The sequence below is a fragment of the Neomonachus schauinslandi genome, chromosome 6 (genome assembly GCF_002201575.2).
Source record: "Neomonachus schauinslandi chromosome 6, ASM220157v2, whole genome shotgun sequence".
Lineage (NCBI taxonomy): Eukaryota > Metazoa > Chordata > Mammalia > Carnivora > Phocidae > Neomonachus > Neomonachus schauinslandi.
Genome location: NC_058408.1, coordinates 115,483,142 through 115,504,036, shown reverse-complemented (window position 1 = coordinate 115,504,036; position 20,895 = coordinate 115,483,142). Strand labels below are relative to the sequence as shown.

The 20,895-nt window shown below is 38.0% G+C and overlaps 1 protein-coding gene across 1 annotated transcript in view; it reads right to left on the bottom strand.

Annotated features, from left to right (window-relative positions):
* Positions 1–20,895, bottom strand: part of ZFAND4 (zinc finger AN1-type containing 4) — an 82,868-nt gene that overhangs the window by 9,513 nt on the left and 52,460 nt on the right. Inside the window, exons 6-7 of the mRNA XM_021699797.1 lie at positions 19,835–19,982; positions 826–2,001 (exon numbers count right to left, since the gene is read on the bottom strand). Of these exons, the coding sequence (XP_021555472.1) occupies positions 826–2,001; positions 19,835–19,982 (1,324 nt within the window). The remainder of the gene's footprint in view (positions 1–825; positions 2,002–19,834; positions 19,983–20,895) is intronic.

Sequence of the window (20,895 nt, the reverse complement as noted above, 5' to 3'; positions counted from 1 at the left end):
TCAAGTTAGTTAACATATAGTGTATTATTAGTTTCAGGGGTAGAATTTAGTGATTCATCAGTTACATATAACACCCAGTGCTCATTACATCAAGTGCCCTTCTTAATGCCCATCACTCAATTACCCCATCCCCCAACCCATCTCCCCCTCCAGCAACCCTCAGTTTGTTCCCTATAGTTAAGAAACTATTATGGTTGTATTTTATTATGGAAATGCTGTTGGGCTTTCATTTAATTAAATTTTTAATTAAATTAACTTGGAATCTGTTTCTCACATCCAGCAATATTTTACTTATTATTTTTCCTTAAGAGAATGAAATTTTATGGCATAAATAAAAGTTCTTATTTGGGAAAAATTAATAAAAATATTCAGCATTAGGGGTGCCTCGGTGGCTCAGTCGTTAAGCGTCTGCCTTTGGCTCAGGTCATGATCCCAGGGTCCTGGGATCGAGCCCTGCATCAGGCTCCCTGCTCCGCGGGAGGCCTGCTTCTCCCTCTCCCACTCCCCCTGCTTGTGTTCCCTCTCTGGCTGTGTCTCTCTGTCAAATAAATAAAATCTTTAAAAAAATATATTCAGCATCAAAAATATGTCATAAATTGCACAAAATTATTTTCAAATTACAGTTCTCAATTTAGGACTAAAACATTATTTAAAATTCAACTGTCAAAAATATTTTCTACAAACTAGATAAACATTTTATGAGAAACTTATGAAAAGAATTCAACCTTAGGCCTCCTTACTTATGTAAATAAAAAAAACAAATTTTAAATATGTTGAATGACTCTAAGGATAACTAGTAGAGCATACTGAAAGGCAAATACTTACTAGAAAAAAATCTGTAGGTTCTAACTGGGGAGAATTTTTCCTAAGATTTTCCTCCTGAAAATGCTGGAGGCTTGTAGACAGCCCGATTCCAGAGGTCCGAAGCCTGCCTGCTCCATGTGTGCTCTGTAAGCTATCTCTGCTTGCACTCCGGGCCAGCGAAGCAAGAAAACCTATATTATTTACACAACCAACAGGCTCTTTGGAAGCCTTGTTAGCCATTTCTGTAATATCCCGAGCCTCAACTTTAGAAATAATATCAGATCTTTTCCCGGGTGAATCAACTTTAACAGCTCGAAAGCAAGTAGTCCTAGAGAAAGAAGAATCAGTTATATTTCGAACATCCAATGACCGAAGCACATTTTGTGATGCAGGAGACTGGAGATTCCCAGACTCAAAACATTTGGACTGCCTCTGTGATTTCACCAGAGAATTATGGAGCGACACTGGTGTAGAACGGCGAAGAGGTGACAAGAGTCTATTCTTGTGAGGACTTAATTCACGGTGGTTGAGAACTGTAGTTTCTACCGATTCACCATTCAACATTCTTGCAACATGTTTAAGATGCTGCTCTGCAGCTTTCAACCCTTTGTCATCATTAGTGAGTAAGAACTCTGAATTTACCTTCGGTGTGACTTCTAAGCCACTGCTCTGTTCATCAGTGTTTCCTTCTGTAAATGTAGCAAATGAACCCACTTCAGGTAGAAGTGACTCTTCAGTTACACATTCTTCCGAAGTTGAAAATAAAACAGTGTCATCTTCATTATTAGATGACAAATTTCCTGAAAAGTGTTTTGTCCGCCTAGGCAGGGATGATCCAAGATGGAGAACAGAATCAGCAAGCTCTTTGTCATTTTCCAACTCCATATGGGGTATCTGAGGTGGTAGTTCGATGCTACTATTGGAATGAGACAGTGTGTTACTCTCCCAGTTATAATCTTCCTTAAGAAAATCGCTAGCGATAGATGACACGGGTCTATCAGCAGGGGGCAGAGTTGCCAAACTTGAAACTGCATTGCTGGAAGTTTCAGGTAGATATGCATTATCAGGAGAAGGTAAACATGACTGCCCAATGTGGGGGAGAACCCTTAACAATCTGTGGCGAGCAGCTGCCGTAGAACTACTAGAAGGTCGAGGAGCTATAGGTGGACGAGGTTTTACCTTGACAGCTTTCTTAGGCTAAAAAAAAGAGTGAATACATAATTTTTCACAGTCATTTTGTCTACCTATTAACAAAAATTAATGAAGGAAGAAAATGTTATTTACTGCAACATTGGCATTTTGATAACCTCGATTAAAAATATCTTAAAAGATTAAAATCTTAAGCTTATGACAGAAGAATTTTGCTCTCTTTCTCCATTGAGGATGATTTCCTGAGAATGTTAAAGAAGATAAATTTTGTTTTATTTATCTTCCTCACTACTGATTATTTGTCAGAGTTTTGCTGAGAAGAAAACTCACTGATTATAGGAGATATGATATTGCCGACCTATTTTAGATCGCCAGCAATTTTTCCTAGTAAGATGAGTAAATGTTGACTACATAGGTACTACAGAAAAGAGTTAACAGGCCTAAACTGCTATCCTTGCAAAGGCCTGCTTGCAAGGTTGGCCCTTGGCTAGCTTCTGGGAACTTGTATTTCAAGAGGGTTCCAACCACCCTAACTGAAAAGTGCCTAATCTGTTTGTATAAGCAATATGGTTTATGCTAAATACCAGCTTTCCTTCTGGGAGTCTGGAATTTTGGTACATGCTAGGCAGAGGGTGTCTACATCAACGGCCCCTGATAAAACCCCTGGGCACAGAGTCTCTAAAACACTTCCCTGGTAGACAATATTCCATAGTTGTGCTGACACAACTCATTGATAGAGGAATAAAGCATGTCCATGAGACTCTTCTGGGAAAGGATTCTGGGAAGCTTGTGCTTGGTTTCCTCTGGACTTGAGCCATGAGCCTTTTCCCTTTGATGATTTTACTTCATACCATTTTTGCTGCAATAAATCTTAGCCATGAATGCAACTATATGCTGGTACTGTGAGTCTTCCTAGCAAATCATCAAATTGGTGAGTGGTCTAGGGGTCCTTAATACATGAAGTTTTAATAAAAGTATTATGACAATTCATGATGTCATGGATAAATTTAAAAATTAAGGATATGAAGCCTCAAGATATTGGCTGAAATGTGCATCAGGATGGGATGGAACACCTGATGACCCAAACAACACTCCCAACCTAGAAATATAAGAAAAGCCAGATAATTTAGTGGACACCAGTTGAGGCAAGAAGTAGAGGAGCTAAAACTGCAAAGAAAGAACCTTGGAAAGATATGCTGGCTCCTGTAGCTGCTTGTATCCTAGGGCCACTGTCATGTCAAACTGCAATTCTCTACTCAACCAAAGTATTCTTCAAAAATGGAGGTGATGACTTCTGGGCCGTAGAGCTTAACAGTGGTTGCATAATCTGAATTTCTCCATGCATCCTCCAAAAAACCATACAAATCAACAAGCAAATAAGCAAATAAAATGACCCATAACTCATGCCTTCATCAAAACCAGGGGACAGATAAAATTAACTTCAAGTTACCTACAAGGAGAAAAATACCCAAATCTAGGAGACTCATCTGCAAAGCTTATGCCTGTGGTGAGAGACAAGAAAAAGTGTTGAGCCAGAGAGGAAGGAAGGAAGGGAGTAAGACAGAAGGGAGGGAGGAAGGGAGAAAAGAGGGAGGGAAAGAGAGGGCAAGAGGAAGGAAAAGAAGAAAGGTGTGGATAATCAAGGGCTGATGGAACAAAGATAAACCCTTAAAGGAGAAAATCCCACTTGATTATGAAAATACTGAAAAGAGGTTTAAGATCTAGGATATTAAGATTTATTTATTTGTCAGAGAGACAGAGAGAGCACAAACAGGGGGAGCAGCAGGCAGAGGGAAAGCAGGCTCCCTGTTGAGCAAGGAGCCCAACATGGGACTCGATCCCAGGACCCTGGGATCATGACCTGAGCCAAAGGCAGATGCTTAACCAACTGAGCCACCCAGGCATCCCAAGATCTAGGATATTAAAACACAAGCTACTAGGTAACCAAAAGCAAGTGACTTGAAACTGTTCAGGACCTAAGGAGATAGCTTCAAGAAGACACGACTTCTGGGGGAAGAAGGGGTAAACTGAAAGTTCTCCATTGAGACTTGATAGTGAAGGTAAAGAAGGCAGCAAGAAAATAAAAGTAAGGATCCACTGACACAAAAGGGAGTCACCAAATCAGAAACCACAACAACCCAACCTTCCAATGAAAGAGTATTATTGATTAAAAAAACTGCATTTCACTATACCAAGAAAAGAAGGTGCTCTTGAAATAAGAAACTTACTTTGCCATACAAAATCCTCACTTTTGTCTACACACAACTGTTAATATTCCTTTGGTTAAATAAAAATTATAGGCATGGGCGCCTGGGTGGCTCAGTTGGTTAAGCGACTGCCTTCGGCTCAGGTCATGATCCTGGAGTCCCGGGATCGAGTCCCGCATCGGGCTCCCTGCTCGGCGGGGAGTCTGCTTCTCCTTCTGACCCTCCCCCCTCTCATGCTCTCTCTATCTCATTCTCTCTCTCAAATAAATAAATAAAAAATAAAAAAACACACTTTAAAAAAAAAAAAAAATTATAGGCATACCTCATTTTATTATACCTGGCTTTAATGAACTTCACAGATACTGTATTCTTTACAAATTGAAGGTTTGTGGCAACCCTGCATCAAGGAAATCTATCAAAGCCATTTTTCCAACAGCATTTGCTCACTTTATGTCTCTGCATCACATTTTGAGGATTCTCATGATATTTCAAACTTTTTCGTTATTATATTTACTATGGTGATATGTGATCAGTGATCTTGGATGTTACTGTAATTGTTTTAGGGTGTCATGAACCCCACCCATATAAGATGGCAAACTTTATTGATAAATGTTGTATGTGTTCTGACTGCTCCACCAACAGACCATCCCCCCGACTCTCTTCCTCTCCTTGGGCCTCTCTATTCCCTGAGAAACAACAATACTGAAATTGGACCTACAATAGCCTTTAAGTGTTCAAGTGAAAGAAATAGTCGTGCATCTCTCACTTTGAATCAAAAGCTAGAAATGATTAAGCTTAAGGAGGAAGGTATGTCAAAAGCTGAAACGGGCTGAAAGCTAGACCTCTTTGCACCAAATAGCCAGGTTGTAAATGTAAAGAAAAAGTTCTTAAAGGAAATGAAAAGTGCTATTCCAGTGAACTCACAAATGATAAGAAAAGTGAAACAGCCTTATTGTAGAAACGGGAGAAAGTTTTAGTAGTCTGGATGGAAGATCAAACCAGCCACAACATTCCCTTAAGCCAAAGCCTAATCCAGAGCAAGGCCCTAACTCTCTTCAATTCTATGATGGTTGAGAGGTAAGGAAGCTGCAGAAGAAAAGTCTGAAATTAGCAGAGTTTTAAAGAAGAAGCTGTCTCCATAACATAAAAGTGCAAGGTGAAGCCACAGTGGTGATGTAAAAGCTGCAGCCAGTTCTCCAGAAGATCTAACTAGAATACTTAATGAAGGTGGCTACACTAAACAACAGATTTTCAATGTAGATGAAATAGCCTCATAATGGAAGAAGATGCCATCTAGGACTTTCATAGCTAGAAACAGTTCTGTATAAAAGGAGACCAAGAAAACATTACAACTAGATGCAATGCATGATTCTTGATTGGATCCCAGATTGAAAACAGCAAAAATCAAAACAAAATAAAATCAAGTACATTACTGGGACATAGAGAAATATGAATATAGCTGACAGAATGTGTATCAATGATAAATCATGTGTATGATAACTGAATTGTGGTTATGCAGAAGAAGACCCTTGTTCTTAAGAGATAAATGCAAAATGAAGTATTTAGAGGTAAATGATATCTGCAACTAACTCCCAAACGGATCAGATGAAAAAACAAGGAGAGAAAGCAAACATGTAAAAATGTTAATTGGTGAGTCAAGGTACACTGTACATGGGTGTCCACTGTACTAGTCCTATAACATTTCTGAAAGACTGAACATTTTTCAAAATACAAAAGGTAAAATAAATAGGTTTTCTGACGAATGCTGAAAGAATCCATTGTTAGAAACCCTAAATGAAAAGAAATACTAAAAGAAATGATTCAGATAGAAGGAAAATAATCCTTGAAGGAAAGCACATAATTGCAGAAAAGAATAAAGAGCAACAGAAAAGGTTAATATGTGGGTAAATATAAATAAAAATATTGGCAATATAAAACAATTGGAGAGGTTCAAAAATTTCGTAAAATTAAAATGTATGACAACAATGACACAAAAGATGTTTGAATATATAAGTGGGGTTAGAGTTCTAGAATTCTTTCATTAACAGGAAAGTGGTAAACATCATTTTTATTGGACTTTAGTAGTTAAGGATGCACATTATAATCTCCAGGGTAATCGCCTGAAAAACCAGTGTAAGGATGCATAACCAACAAAGTAATGCAGAACAAAAACCAAATAAGGGAAAAATAGACTAATCCAAAAAAGGGCAAGAAGGAGAGAAAAAGCAACATAAAACAGCTGGTTAAACAGAAAACAAAGATGATAAAAATCCAAATATATCAGTAAATACACTAAATTTAAGTAAAATAAAAGACTTAAGTTTGTCAGTTTAGATTTAAAAGATAACACATTGTGTGTCAATTATATTTCAATTAAAAAATAAAATAAAATAATAAAGCCAACAATATACCAGTTAGAAGAGACAAATCCTAAATATAGGGACATAAAGAGATTGAAAGTAAAAGGATAGAAAGAATATACAATAGAAACACAAAGCAAAAGAAAGCTAGCATAGCTATGTTAATAGTAGACAAAGTAGATTTTAGGACAAGTGCATTACTAGAGATAAAGAAAAACATTTTATGATAATACAAATGTTAAACTACAAGACAGATACTACAATTCCTTAGATATCACACAAATCTGTATTAGATCAAATGACAATTTCAAAATATATAAAATAGGGGTGCCTGGGTGGCTCAGTCGTTAAGCGTCTGCCTTCAGCTCAGGTCATGATCCTGGGTTCCTGGGATCAGCCCCACATCAGGCTCCCTGCTCAGTGGGAAGTCTGCTTCTCCCTCTCCCCAACTTGTGTTCCCTCTCTCACTGTGTCTCTCTGTCAAAGAAATAAATAATATCTTTTTTAAAAATGTAAAATAAAAATAAACATCTAAAAGGAGAAACACAAATCTGTAACAAAATAGGAAGACTTTTTAAATAAACACTCTCTCAAAAATGGACAGAAAACAGACCCCCTACAAAAAAAATCAGAAAGGATACAAAAGATCTGAACAACACAATAAACTTGATCTAACTAATACATACAGAATATTACATATAGTGATTCATTACACAGCCTTTTCAAGTGCACAAGTAGCATTTACCAATATGCTTTGTCACAAATCAAACCTTAATTAATTCCAAAGGCTTGAAATCATTAAGAGTATGTTCTCTGACCACAGTGAAATTAAACTACAAATCAATAACAAAAAGGTATAAATATTCCACATGTTTGGAAACTAAGGAGGCCACTTCTAAATAAGCCATGAGTCAAAAGTAATATAAAGGGGGATTTTGAAAAGATGAGGAGTAAGGGACCCTATTCCAACTGGTCCCCAGAATTGAGCTGTATATCTACCAGACCACTCTGAACACCCACAAAATCAGCCTGAGGTGTAAGATGATAGATCTAGATCTCTACAAACAGAATATTGCAGGCAGTTGGTTTCAAGGTCCAAAGCGGGGAGCCGTGATTCCGCAGGCAGATATCGGAGGATAAACAGAAGGGGGAGGGAACCTGGCCGTGGGGATCCTACACCACATGTGAGCGATAGCCTCCAGTGATGGGGACGGGGCACAGACTCACAGACCAGTGGTGGCGGGGAAAGGACATTAGGGCAGCCCCCCAGACTGAAACCCGAGCAGTGGGCAGCACATGCAAACTGGGGGCAGCTGGCGGTTTTAGAAGCAAAAAGGGCAGAGATGTGCCCCAACCTGGAGGCAAGGTCTAGGAGCGCTGCGGAGGGGCGCACAACCCAGGACACTGCAGTTTATAGCAGCACAGACAGAAACGGAGAGTGTGGCCTGGAGAGCTCACTGAAGAACAGACTGCGATCTCTCTGCTCTGAGGCAGAGGGTTGGAAATGGTCTGTTCTGCTCTGACTCTCAGAAAAGACAGGGAAAGCCACCAGAAGAAAAGCCCCAAAAAACTGGTTTTCACTGAGCCCATCCCTGCCACAGGGGGCAGGGCAACTCTGCCCAAACAGGGTTGCCTGACTGACAGCGTGGCAGGCCCCTCCCTAAGAAAACAGGCTGGGAAAAGAAGAGGCCAGCAACCCTAAGGTCCCTATAAAATAGGTGCATCTTGCTTGGGTTGTGGTCAATAATTTGGATTCTATACATTCCCTCAACTACTCCTCAACAGAATGACTAGGAGGAGGAACCCCCAAAATAGGAAAGACTCAGAGACTATGACTTATGCCCCAGATTTACAAATGGATTCAGATATAACCAAGATGTCAGAGATGGAATTCAGGCTAGCAATTGTGAAGACAATAGCTAGAATGGAGAAATCAATTAATGGCAACATAGAATCTCTAAGGGCAGAAATGAAAGCTGAATTGGCAGAACTTAAAAATGCTATCAATGAGATCCAATCTAATCTAGATAATCTAACAGTTAGGATAAGCAAGGCAGAAGAACAAATTAGTGACCTGGAAGACCAATTAATAGAAAAAAGGGAAAAGAGGAGGCCAGGGAAAAACAATTCAGAATCCATGAAAATAGAATCACAGAAATAAGTGACACTATGAAACGTTCCAATGTCAGAATTATTGGAATCCCGGAGAGAGTGGAGAGAGAGAGGACTAGAAGATATATTTGAGCAAATTGTAGCTGAGAACTTCCCTAATCTGGGGAATGAAACAAACATTCGTGTCCTAGAGGCACAGAGGACCCCTCCCAAGATCAAGGAAAACAGGCCAATGCTCTGGCATGTAATAGTAAAACTTGCAAATCTTAGAACCAAGGAAACCATCTTAAGGGCAGTTAGGGGGAAGAGATTCCTTACATACAGAGGGAGGAACATCAGAACAACGTCAGACCTATCCACAGAGACCTGGCAAGCCAGAAAGGGCTGGCAAGACATATTCAGGGTACTAAATGAGAAGAACATGCAGCCAAGAATACTTCATCCGGCAAGGCTGTAATTTAGAATGGATGGAGAGATGCCGAGCTTCCAAGACAGGCAGAAACTGAAAGAATGTGTGATCACTAAGCCAACCCTGCAAGAATATTAAGGGGGGTTCTATAAAAGGAGAAAGACCCCAAGAGTGATATACAACAGAAATTTACAGGGACAATCTATAAAAACAAGGTCTTCACAGGCAACATGATGACAATAAATTTGTATCTTTCAATAATCACTCTCAACGTGAATGGCCTAAACTCTCCCATTAAATGGCACAGCACTGCAGATTGGATAAAAAGACAGGACCCATCCATATGCTGTCTACAGGAGACTCATTCTGAACCTAAAGATACATCCCGACTGAAAGTGAAGGGATGGAGATCCATCTTCCATGCCAGCGGACCTCAAAAGAAAGCTGGGGTAGCAATTCTTATATCAAATTAGATTTTAAACTGAAGATTGTAGTTAGAGACACAGAAGGACACTATATCATTCTTAAAGGGTCTATCCAACAAGAAGATCTAATAATTGTAAATATCTACGCCCCCAACATGGGAGCAGCCACCTACATAAGCCAACTGTTAACCAAAATAGTCATACTGATAACAATACGTTAATTGTAGGAGACCTCAAGACTCCACTCTCAGCAATGGACAGATCATCTAAGCAGAAAATCAACAAGGAAACAAGAGCTTTGAATGACATACCGGACCAGCTGGACCTCATAGATATATACAGAACATTCCACCCTAAAATAACAGAATACTCATTCTTCTTGAGCACACATGGAACTTTCTCCAGAATAGATCACATACCGGGTCACAAATCAGGTCTCAACCGATACCAAAAGACTGAGATTATTCCCTGCATATTCTCAGACCATAATGCTTTAAAACTGGAACTCAGGGCACCTGGGTGGCTCAGCTGGTTAAGCGACTGCCTTCGGCTCAGGTCATGATCCTGGAGTCCCGGGATCGAGTCCCGCATCGGGCTCCCTGCTCGGCAGGGAGTCTGCTTCTCCCTCTGACCCTCCTCCCTCTCATGCTCTCTGTCTCTCATTCTCTCTGTCTCAAATAAATAAATAAAATCTTTCAAAAAAAAAAGAAAACTGGAACTCAATCACAAGAAAAAATCTGGCAGAAATTCAAACACTTGGAAGCTAAAGACCACTCTCCTCAAGAATGTTTGGGTCAACCAGGAAATCAAAGAAGAACTTAAACAATTCATGGAAACCAATAAGAATGAAAACACATTGGTCCAAAACCTACGGGATACTGCAAAGGGGGAAATACATAGCCATCCAAGCCTCAGTCAAAAAAACAGAAAAATCCCGAATTCACCAACTAACTCTACACCTTAAAGAACTAGAGAAAAAGCAACAAATGATGCCTAAGCCATGCATTAGAAGGGAAATAATTAAGATTAGAGCAGAGATCAATGAATTACAAACCAGAAACACAATAGATCAGATCAATGAAACTAGAAGCTGGTTCTTTGAAAGAATTAATAAGATCGATAAACCACTGGCCAGACTTATCCAAAAGAGAAAGGACCCAAATTAATAAAATTATGAATGAAAGGGGAGAGATCACGACTAACACCAAGGAAATAAAAACAATTATTAGAAATTATTATCAACAGCTATATGCCAATAAACTGAGCAACCTGGATGAAATGGATGTCTTCCTGGAAATCTATAAACTCCCAAGGCTGAAACAGGAAGAAACTGACAACCCGAATAGGCCAATAACCAGTAACGAGGTTGACGCAGTTATCAAAAACCTCCCCCCAAAAAAGAGTGCACTGTTTGATCCACAGTCTAATGTGATAGAACACATTAATAAGAGGACAGAGAAGAACCATATGGTCCTCTCAATTGATGCAGAAAAAGCATTTGACAAAATACAGCATCCTTTCCTGATTAAAATTCTTCAGAGTATAGCAATAGAGCAAACATTCCTCTAGTTCATAAAATCCATCTATGAAAAAACCCACAGTGAATATCATCCTCAATGAGGAAAAGCTGAGAGCCTTTTCCCTAAGATCAGGAACACATCCAGGATGCCCACTTTTGCCACTATTGTTCAACATAGTACTAGAAGTCCTAGCAACAGCAATCAGACAACAAAAAGAAATCAAAGGTATTCAAACTGGCAAAGAAAAAGTCAAACTCACTCTCTCTTCGCAGATGACATGATACTTTATGCGGAAAATCCAAAAGACTCCACCCCCAAATTACTAGAACTCATCCAGCAATTCAGTAATGTGGCAGGATACAAAATGCACAGAAATCAGTTGCTTTCTTATACACTAACAATGCAACTGTAGAAAGAGAAATTAGAGAAACGATTCCATTTACAACAGAACCAAAAGCCAAAGGATACCTCGGAATAAACCTAACCAAAGAGGTAAAGGATCTATATCTAGGAACTACAGAACACTCATGAAAGAAATTGAAGATGATGCAAAAAAATGGAAAAACATTCCATGTTCGTGGATCAGAAGAATAAACATAGTTAAAATGTCTATGCTACCCACAGCAATCTATACCTTCAGTGCCATCCCAATCAAAATTCCAATGACATTTTTCAAAGTGCTGGAACAAACAACCCTAAAATTTGTATGGATCAGAAAAGACCCCGAATCACCAAGGAAATGTTGAAAAACAAAGCTGGGGCCATCACGTTGCCAGATTTCAAGCTATATTACAAAGCTGTGATCACCAAGACAGTATGGTACTGGCACAAAAACAGACATATAGACCAATGGAACAGAATAGAGAGCCCAGATATGGATCCTCAACTCTATGGTCAAATAATCTTCGCCAAAGCAGGAAAAAATGCAATGGAAAAAACAGAGTCTCTTCAATAAATGGTGCTGGGAAAATTGGACAGCTATATACAGAAGAATGAAACTCGACCATTCTCTAACACCATACACAAAGATAAACTCAAAGTGGATGAAAGACCTCAATGTGAGACAGGAATTCATCAAAATCGTAGAGGAGAACATAGGCAGTAACCTCTGTGACATCGGCCACAGCAACTTCTTTCAAGATACATCTCCAAAGCTAGTGAAACAAAAGCAAAAATGAACTTTTGGGACTTCATCAAGATAAAAAGCTTCTGGGGCGCCTGGGTGGCTCAGTCATTAAGCGTCTGCCTTCAGCTCAGGTCATGATCCTGGGATCCCGGGATCGAGCCCTGCATCGGGCTCCCTGCTCTGCGGGAGGCCTGCTTCTCCCTCTCCCACTCTCCCTGCTTGTGTTCCCTCTCTCACTATGTCTCTATCTGTGTCAAATAAATAAATAATTTTTTTTTAAAAAAGATAAAAAGCTTCTGCACAGCAAAGGAAACAGTCAACAAAACAAAGAGGCAACTCACAGAACGGGAGAAGATATTTGCAAATGACACTACAGATAAAGGGCTGGTATCCAAGATCTATAAAGAACTTCTCAAACTCAACACCCAAAAAAACAAATAATCAAGTGAAAAAATGGGCAGAAGACACGAACAGACACTTTTCCAAAGAAGACATACAAATGGCTAACAGACACATGAAAAAATGTTCATCATCATTAGCCATCAGGGAAATCAAAATCAAAATCAGTTAGAATGGCAAAAATTGACAAGGCAAGAAACAACAAATGTTGGAGAGGTTGTGGAGAGAGGGGAACCCTCTTACACTGTTCGTGGGAATGCAAGTTGGTACAGCCACTTTGGAAAACAGTATAGAGGTGCCTCAAAAATTAAAAAATAGAGTTACCCTATGACCTAGCAATTGCACTGCTGGGTATTTACCCCAAAGACACAGATATAGTGAAAAGAAGGGCCATATGCACCCCAATGTTCACAGAAGCAATGTCCGCAATAGCCAAACTGTGGAAAGAGCCGAGGTGCCCTTCAACAGATGAATGGATAAAGAAGATGTGGTCCATATATACAATAGAATATTGCTCAGCCATCAGAAAGGATGAATACCCAACTTTTACATCAACATGGTTGGGACTGCAGGAGATTATGCTAAGTGAAATAAGTCAAGCAGAGAAGTTCAATTATCATATGGTTTCACTTATTTGTGGAACATAAGGAATAGCATGGAGGACATTAGGAGAAGGAAGGGAAATATGAAGGGGGGGGAAATCGGAGGGAGAGATGAACCATGAGAGACTATGGACTCTGAGAAACAAACTGAGGGTTTCAGAGGGGAGGAGGGTGGGGGGATGGGCTAGCCTCATGATGGGTATTTTTTTTTTTTTTAAGATTTTATTTATTTATTCGAAAGAGAGAGACACAGCGACAGAGGGAACACCAGCAGGGGGAGTGAGTGAGGCACAAGCAGGCTCCCAGCTGAGCAGGGAGCCCGATGCGGGGCTCGATCCCAGCACCCTGGATCACGACCTGAGCTGAAGGCAGACGCTTAACCGACTGAGCCACCCAGGCGCCCCCGCCGTGATGGGTATTAAGGAGAGCACATAATGCATGGAGCACTGGGTGTTATATGAAAACAATGAATCGTGGATCACTATATCAAAAACTAATGATGTGGGCGCCTGGGTGGCTCAGTTGGTTAAGCAACTGCCTTCGGCTCAGGTCATGATCCTGGAGTCCCGGGATCGAGTCCCGCATCGGGCTCCCTGCTCGGCAGGGAGTCTGCTTCTCCCTCTGACCCTCCTCCCTCTCATGCTTTCTGTCTCTCATTCTCTCTGTCTCAAATAAATAAATAAAATCTTTAAAAAAAAAAAAAAAAAAAAACTAATGATGTATTGGATGATGACTAACATAACATAATAAAATTTTTAAAAAAGTAATATAAAGATTTAATGTAATCTCTATCAAAATCTCAATTACATTTTCTTCAAAAATAGAATAATCCATCCTAAAACTCATATGGAACCTCAGGGAACTCCAAATAGCCAAAACAATCTTTTTTTTTTTTTTTTTAAGATTTTATTTACTTGACAGAGAGAGAGAGCAAGAGAGGGAGCACAAGCAGGGGGAGTAGGAGAGGAGAAGCAGGCTTCCAGCTGAGCGGGGAGCCCGATGCAGAGCTCGATTTCAGCACCCCAGGATCATGACCTGAGCCGAAGGCAGACGCTTAATGACTGAGCCACCCAGGCGCCCCCAGCCAAAACAATCTTAACAAAGAAGAACAAAATTGTAGGTTTCTTACCTCCTGATTTCAAACTTATTTCAAAGCAACAGTAATCAAAAGAGTGTGGTACTCAAAAGAATGAAAAGAAACCAGTACCTTTACCATATACAAAAATAAATTCAAAATGGGGATGCCTGGGTGGCTCAGTCAGTTAAGTGTCTGCCTTCAGCTCAGTCATGATCCCAGGGTCCTGGGATCGAGTCCCACACCGGGCTCCTTGCTGGGTGAGGAGCCTGCTTCTCCCCCTGCTTGTGCTCTCTCTTTCTCTCTCTCTCTGACAATAAATAAAATCTTTAAAAATAAATAAATAAATCCAATATGGATTAAAGACTTGAATATACGACCTGAAACTATAAAACTCCTAGAAGAAAACATAGCCAATAAGCTCTTTGATGATGGTCTTAGTAATATTTTGGGGGGCCAGTCTCCTTAGGCAAGGGCAACAAAAGCTAAAGTAAACAAATGAGATTACATCAAACTAAAAAACTTTTGTACAGTGAAGGAAAGCAACAACAAAACAAAATGGCAACCTACTGAATGGGGAAAGATATTTGCAAATCATATATCTGATAAGGGGTTAATATCCAAAATATGTAAAGAACTTACACAACTTAATATCAGACAACCAACCAACCAACCAGATTAAAACATAGGCAGAGGACTTGAATAGACATTTTTCCAAAGAAGATATACAGATGGCCAATAGGCACATGAGAAGATGTTCAATATCACTAATTATTGGGGAAATGCAAATCCAAACTACAGTGAGCTATCACTTCACATCTGTCAAATTGGCTATTACCAGAAAAATTAAAACAACAAGTATTAGCAAGGATATAGAGAAAAAGGAACATTTGGTAGGAATGTCAGTTGGTACAGCCACTCTGGAAAACAGTATGGAGGTTCCTCAAAAACTTAAAAATAGGGGAGCCTGTGTAACTCAGTCGTTAAGTGTCTGACTCTTGATTTTGGCTCAGGTCATGATCTCAGGGTTCTAGAATCAAGCCCCCCATTGGGTTCTACACTCAGCAGGGGGGCTGTTTGAGGATTCTCTCTCCCTCTTCCTCTGCCCCTCCCTCCACTCATGTTCTCTTTCAAGAAAATAAAATCTTTTTAAAAAATTAAAAATAGAATTACTGTACAATATATCAAAATTCTACTTCTGGGCATTGACTTGAAGAAAAGAGAAACACCAATTGAAAGAGATTATGTGTGCTCCTATGTTCAGTGTCACATTATTTACAATAGCTAAGATATGGAAGAAACCTAAGTGTCCACTGATAGATGGATAAAGATGTGGTATATATACGCAATGAAATATTAGCCAAAAAAAAAAAAAGAATAAAATCTTGTCATTTGCGACAACATGTATAGACCTTGAAGGTATTATGTTAAGCGGAATAAGTCAGACAAAGACAAATACCATATGATTTCACATATACATGGAATGAAAAAAACAAAACAAACAAAAACAAATGGAGACAAACTCATAGATACAGGAAACAAACTGCTGGTTACCAGAATGAGGGGTTGGGGGTGGGACAAAACAGATGAAGAGGATTAAGAGGCACAAACTTCCAGTTCTAAAAGAAATAAGTCATGGTGAGGTAATGTACAGCAAAGGAAATACAGTTAATAATATTGTAATAACTTTGTGTATTGACAGATGGTAACTAGACTTATTCTGGGGATCATTTCATAATATATAAAAATAATGAATCACTATGATGTACACCTAAAATTAATAGGATATATTGTATGTCAATTATATTTCAATAAAAAAATAAAGGTGTGGTACTGGCATAAAGACAGACATATGGACCAATGGAATAGAGTAGACAGCCCAGAAATAAACCCTCACATATGTGGTCAAATGACTTTCAACAAAGTATCAAGACCACCCAATGGGGAAAAGACTGTTTCTTCAACAAGTGGAAGAGGGAAAATTGGATATCCACATTCAAAAGAATGAAGTTGGGAGTCTTACCTTACACCACATACAAAAATTAACCTAAAATGGACCAAAGATCTAAATGTAAGACCTAAAATTATAAAACTTTTAGGAGAAAACAGAAGGAAAAGCTTCATGACATTGGATTTGGCAATGATTTTTTGGATACGAAATCAAAAAAGTATGGGCAACAAAAGTAAAAACAGATAAAATGGACTACATAGAAATTTGAAATTTTGGTGTATCAAAGGACACTACTGTCAGAGTAAAAAGGCAACCTATAGGAGAAAATATTTGCAAATCACATACCTTCTAAGAATTCAGTATCCAGAATATATTTCTAAAGAACTCTTAAACCTCAACAACAAAAACAAATAACCGAATTCAAAAATGGGCCAAAGACTTGAATAGACATCTCTCTAAAGAAGATATACAAGTGGTCAACTAGCACATGAAAAGATGCTCAACATCACTAACCTTTAGAAAAATGCAAATCAAACCTGCAATGAGATATCACCTCACACCAATGAGGATGACTACTGTTTAAAAAATAACAAAATAGCAAGTGTTGGTGAGGATGTGGAAAAACTGGAAACTTTGTGTATCACCAGTAGATTGTAAGATGGTACATACAACTGCTGTAGAAAACAATATGGCAGGGCGCCTGGATGGCTCAGTCGTTAAGTGTCTGCCTTCGGCTCAGGTCATGGTCCCAGGGTCCTGGGATCGAGCCCCGCATCGGGCTCCCTGCTCGGCAGGAAGCCTGCTTCTCCCTCTCCCACTCCCCCTGCTTGTGTTCCCTCTCTTGCTGTGTCTCTGTCAAATAAATAAAATCTTTACAAAAAAAGAAAACAATATGGCAATTCCTCAAAAAATTAACAATAGAATTACCATATGATCTTGAAATTCTGGGTATATATCCAAAGGATTGATCTCAAAGAGATATTTATATACCCATGTTGATAGCAGCATTCTTCACAACAGCCAAGAGGTAGAGTCTCCATCGACAGATGCATGGGTAAATAAAATGTTATACACACACACACACACACACACACAAAACGGAATATTACTCAACCTTAAAAATATGGAAATTATGACATATTCTACAACATGGATGAATTCTGAGGACATGGCTAAACAAAGTAAGTCATCCACAAAACAAAAACAAAAACAAAAAAACAAAACTGTATGATTCCACTTTATACAAGGTATCTAGAGAGTCAAGTTTATAGAAACAGAGAGCAGAATTGTGGTTGCCAGGGACTGCAGGGGGAGCAGGGAAATAGGGAATTGTTTAATGAGTACAGAGTTTCACTTTGCATGATGAAAAAGTTCTAAAGATTGTGCAATAGTATGAATGTACTTAACATTACTGAACAACATGTAAACTTAAAAATGATTAAGATACTAAATTTTATGTATATTTTACAACTAAAAACAATTTAAAAAATTATAAAATCTAGGTGATAAGATAAATGGGTGTTCACTCTAAAATTCTTTCAATTTTGCTGTATGTTAGAAAAAATCAGAGACCAATTTCCCTGATAAAAGTCCTAAATACAGTATTAGCAAATGAAACATAAAGATATAAAAAGGAAGATTCGTCACAACCAACAGTGGTTCATTCTAAGAATGTAAGAATGATTTCATATTAAAAAAAGTAATTCACATTATCAGAATATTTTTGCTCCATGCAAAATGATTTTTAATTTCTTTGGATTTATTCGACCCATCGACTACTTAGAAGTGTGTTATTTCCAAAATATTGGACTTTCCAAATATCTGTTATGGATTCCTAACTTTATCCCATTATAATAAGAGAGGCTTTTTGTATGATTTCAATCTTTTCAAATTTATCGGGACTTGTTTGATAGCAAACAATATGGTTTATCTTAGTAAATGTTCTGCGTGCACTTAACAAGAATGTACATTCTGCTGTTTTTAGGTGGAGCATTCTGTAAATATGAATCAGAACAAGTAGGTTGATAGTGTTATTCAAGTCTTCTTAGATCCTTTCTGATTTGCTAGCTTTTCTATCAATTTTTTGAGAGTGTGAATGTAGAATTCTTCTAAAATAACTGGGTTTGCTGATTTCTCTTTGAAGCTTTTGCTTTGCATATTTTGAAGTTCTGTTATTAGACGCATAAACATTTAGATTGTGGAGAAAGAAATTTTTTTCAATAGAGCTAGGTCAACTGTTCTCCACCTGGAAGAAATTATCTTTACCCTACTTCACATTACATCTTTTAAAAAGTTTTTTAGATGGATTGTAAATCTAAATGAGAAAGGAACAATTACAGAGCTCTTGCAAAATTGGCGTAGTGACTAAAGCTACATATAAACCTACCCTATGACAAGTACCTTCCTAGGCTTATGCCCCAAAGAAAAGAGTGCATACGTCCACCAAAAACATGTATAAGAATGTTGAAAGCATCTTTACTGATGAAAGCCAAACACTACAAACTACAAATCCAACCTATCAAAAGGAGAGAAACAAACTGAAGAATAGTCATACAATAGAATAGTACATAGCAGAAAAAAGAATGAACTGATACCCACAACATGGATGATTTACAAAACTATGTTGTTGGGCAAAAGAAACCAGACCAAAAAAAAAAAAAAAAAAAAAGAGGATATTTTTACAAAGTTCAACAACTGGCAAATCTAATTTATGGTGACAAGTGTAAGAATAGTAGTTATTTCTGGGAGTAGGGAAAGGTTATAAGGAAACCTGGTCCTATTTTAATCTGGGTTGTACCTATATGAGTGTATATAAATGTAAAAATTCATCAAGCTGTACATTAAAGATCTGTGAACCTTATTATATGTATATATTATATTTCAAGAAAGAAAAAGGGATTAGTTATTAAGAGAGTGAAAAGCAAAATAACAGAGTAGTGATATGTGTGTGTGTATGACAAAGGATTTATATCCAGAATACATAAAGATCAAAAAAAATCAATAAGGAAAAAACATACCACTGAACAGAAAAATGCCCAAGAGATATGAACAGGCATTTTACAAAAAGGGATATCCAAATACCCAATAAACATGGGAAAGGTGCTCAACCTCATCAGTCAGAGGAATACAAATTAAAACCACAATGTGAGGCAACTACACATCAACCAGAATGACAAAAATAAATAAGAAGGATCATACCAAATGCTGGTAAGACTGTGTGAAAACCCTCTCTCATTCACTACTGGACAGTTGAATGTAAACTGGTTCAATTACTTTGGAATTACTTTGGAAAACTGACAATATCTAGTAAAGCTAAACATAGGAATATTCCTTATCAAAGCCCAAATAGAGGCAGTATCTATAAAAAGCAAACATTAACAGAGCATTTTAAAAAGTAACTATTGCAAGATTAAGATTAGACTATTTTTTTATTATCCTTCTTAGCACTAGAGCTATGAAATTAAAAAAAAAAAAACAGTGAATTATTTTAAGTGCAATATATCACAGTAGATGTATTGGTGGCCTAAAAAAACAATTCATCACTGTTAATACCTCAATAAATAACTGAGGCCAGAAACTTGAAATGAACAATATTTTATAAATAATTCATTTTCACAATTATCAACAGACCTCAATGCTGTGAGCCCTGCAGGGACAAACTAGAGAAAAGCCTGGCCAAATGCCAACAGCTTCACCTTTTTGCTGAGATTCATGTTCTCCATCTTAGCCTTCAGCAGCTTCATCTTATTCATAGTTATTGAATTTTCAATTATCTGTTGCCCAGAAGGAGAAGGCTCAATTTCTTCATCTTCATCCGTATACAAATTATACACAGACCCACCACTGCAAAGAAAGCAATAATTACTACTGAGATGTTTCTGATACCTGCTCAATGACTAAAAATACTTATGTGCAATAGAAACTATACAGATGCTGCTAATGGTAAAAGAATAAATCTTGTCAATGTAAATTCAAGGCAAATGTATTTCAAAAAATATACTTCTTAGAAGAAAAAAATAAATATGGATAAATACCATGATCTAGCATGACTGACATATCTAGCACAGCTAAGCTTTTCTGAAGTCAATATACCACAAGTGAAGGTCTTAATGGCACCTACTACCTCACTCCCACAGAAGCAAAATCCATCTTCACAAAAATGCACTGATTTCATTTTATCAGCCAAGGCTGATAATTGTGAAACCTAGACCACAGGCTGATCAGAATTCCATTTAACCATAATGAAAAAGAAATTGACACAGAAGTCCAGATTTTTGTTCATCCTGAGAGGATTTTCACTAAAAAAGAACTCACACAGGTGTCATTAGAACATTATCTGTTCTTAAAGAACAATGAAAAAATAAGAATAACAAGATTTTTTTCAGCGTTTGGAAGCATAACCACCTAGAACAGCATGTATTTTAAAATGAAAAAAGAAACCCCAGTCAAGTCATGTCACAAATTATTATACATGTAAAACATCTGAATTACTGATCAGTCACCATGACATTTATTCATACCTTAACATAATTATTATTTGGAGCCCCTTCCCCTTCTCTTTGACTGCATAATATACTGGCACTTATCCCACTATCCTCATATTTATACTTATATGTCTATCTTTCCTTTTTTTTTTTTTATTCTTATGTTAATCCCCATACATTACATCATTAGTTTTAGATGAAGTGTTCCATGATTCATTGTTTGTGCATAACACCCAGTGCTCCATGCAGAATGTGCCCTCCTCAATACCCAC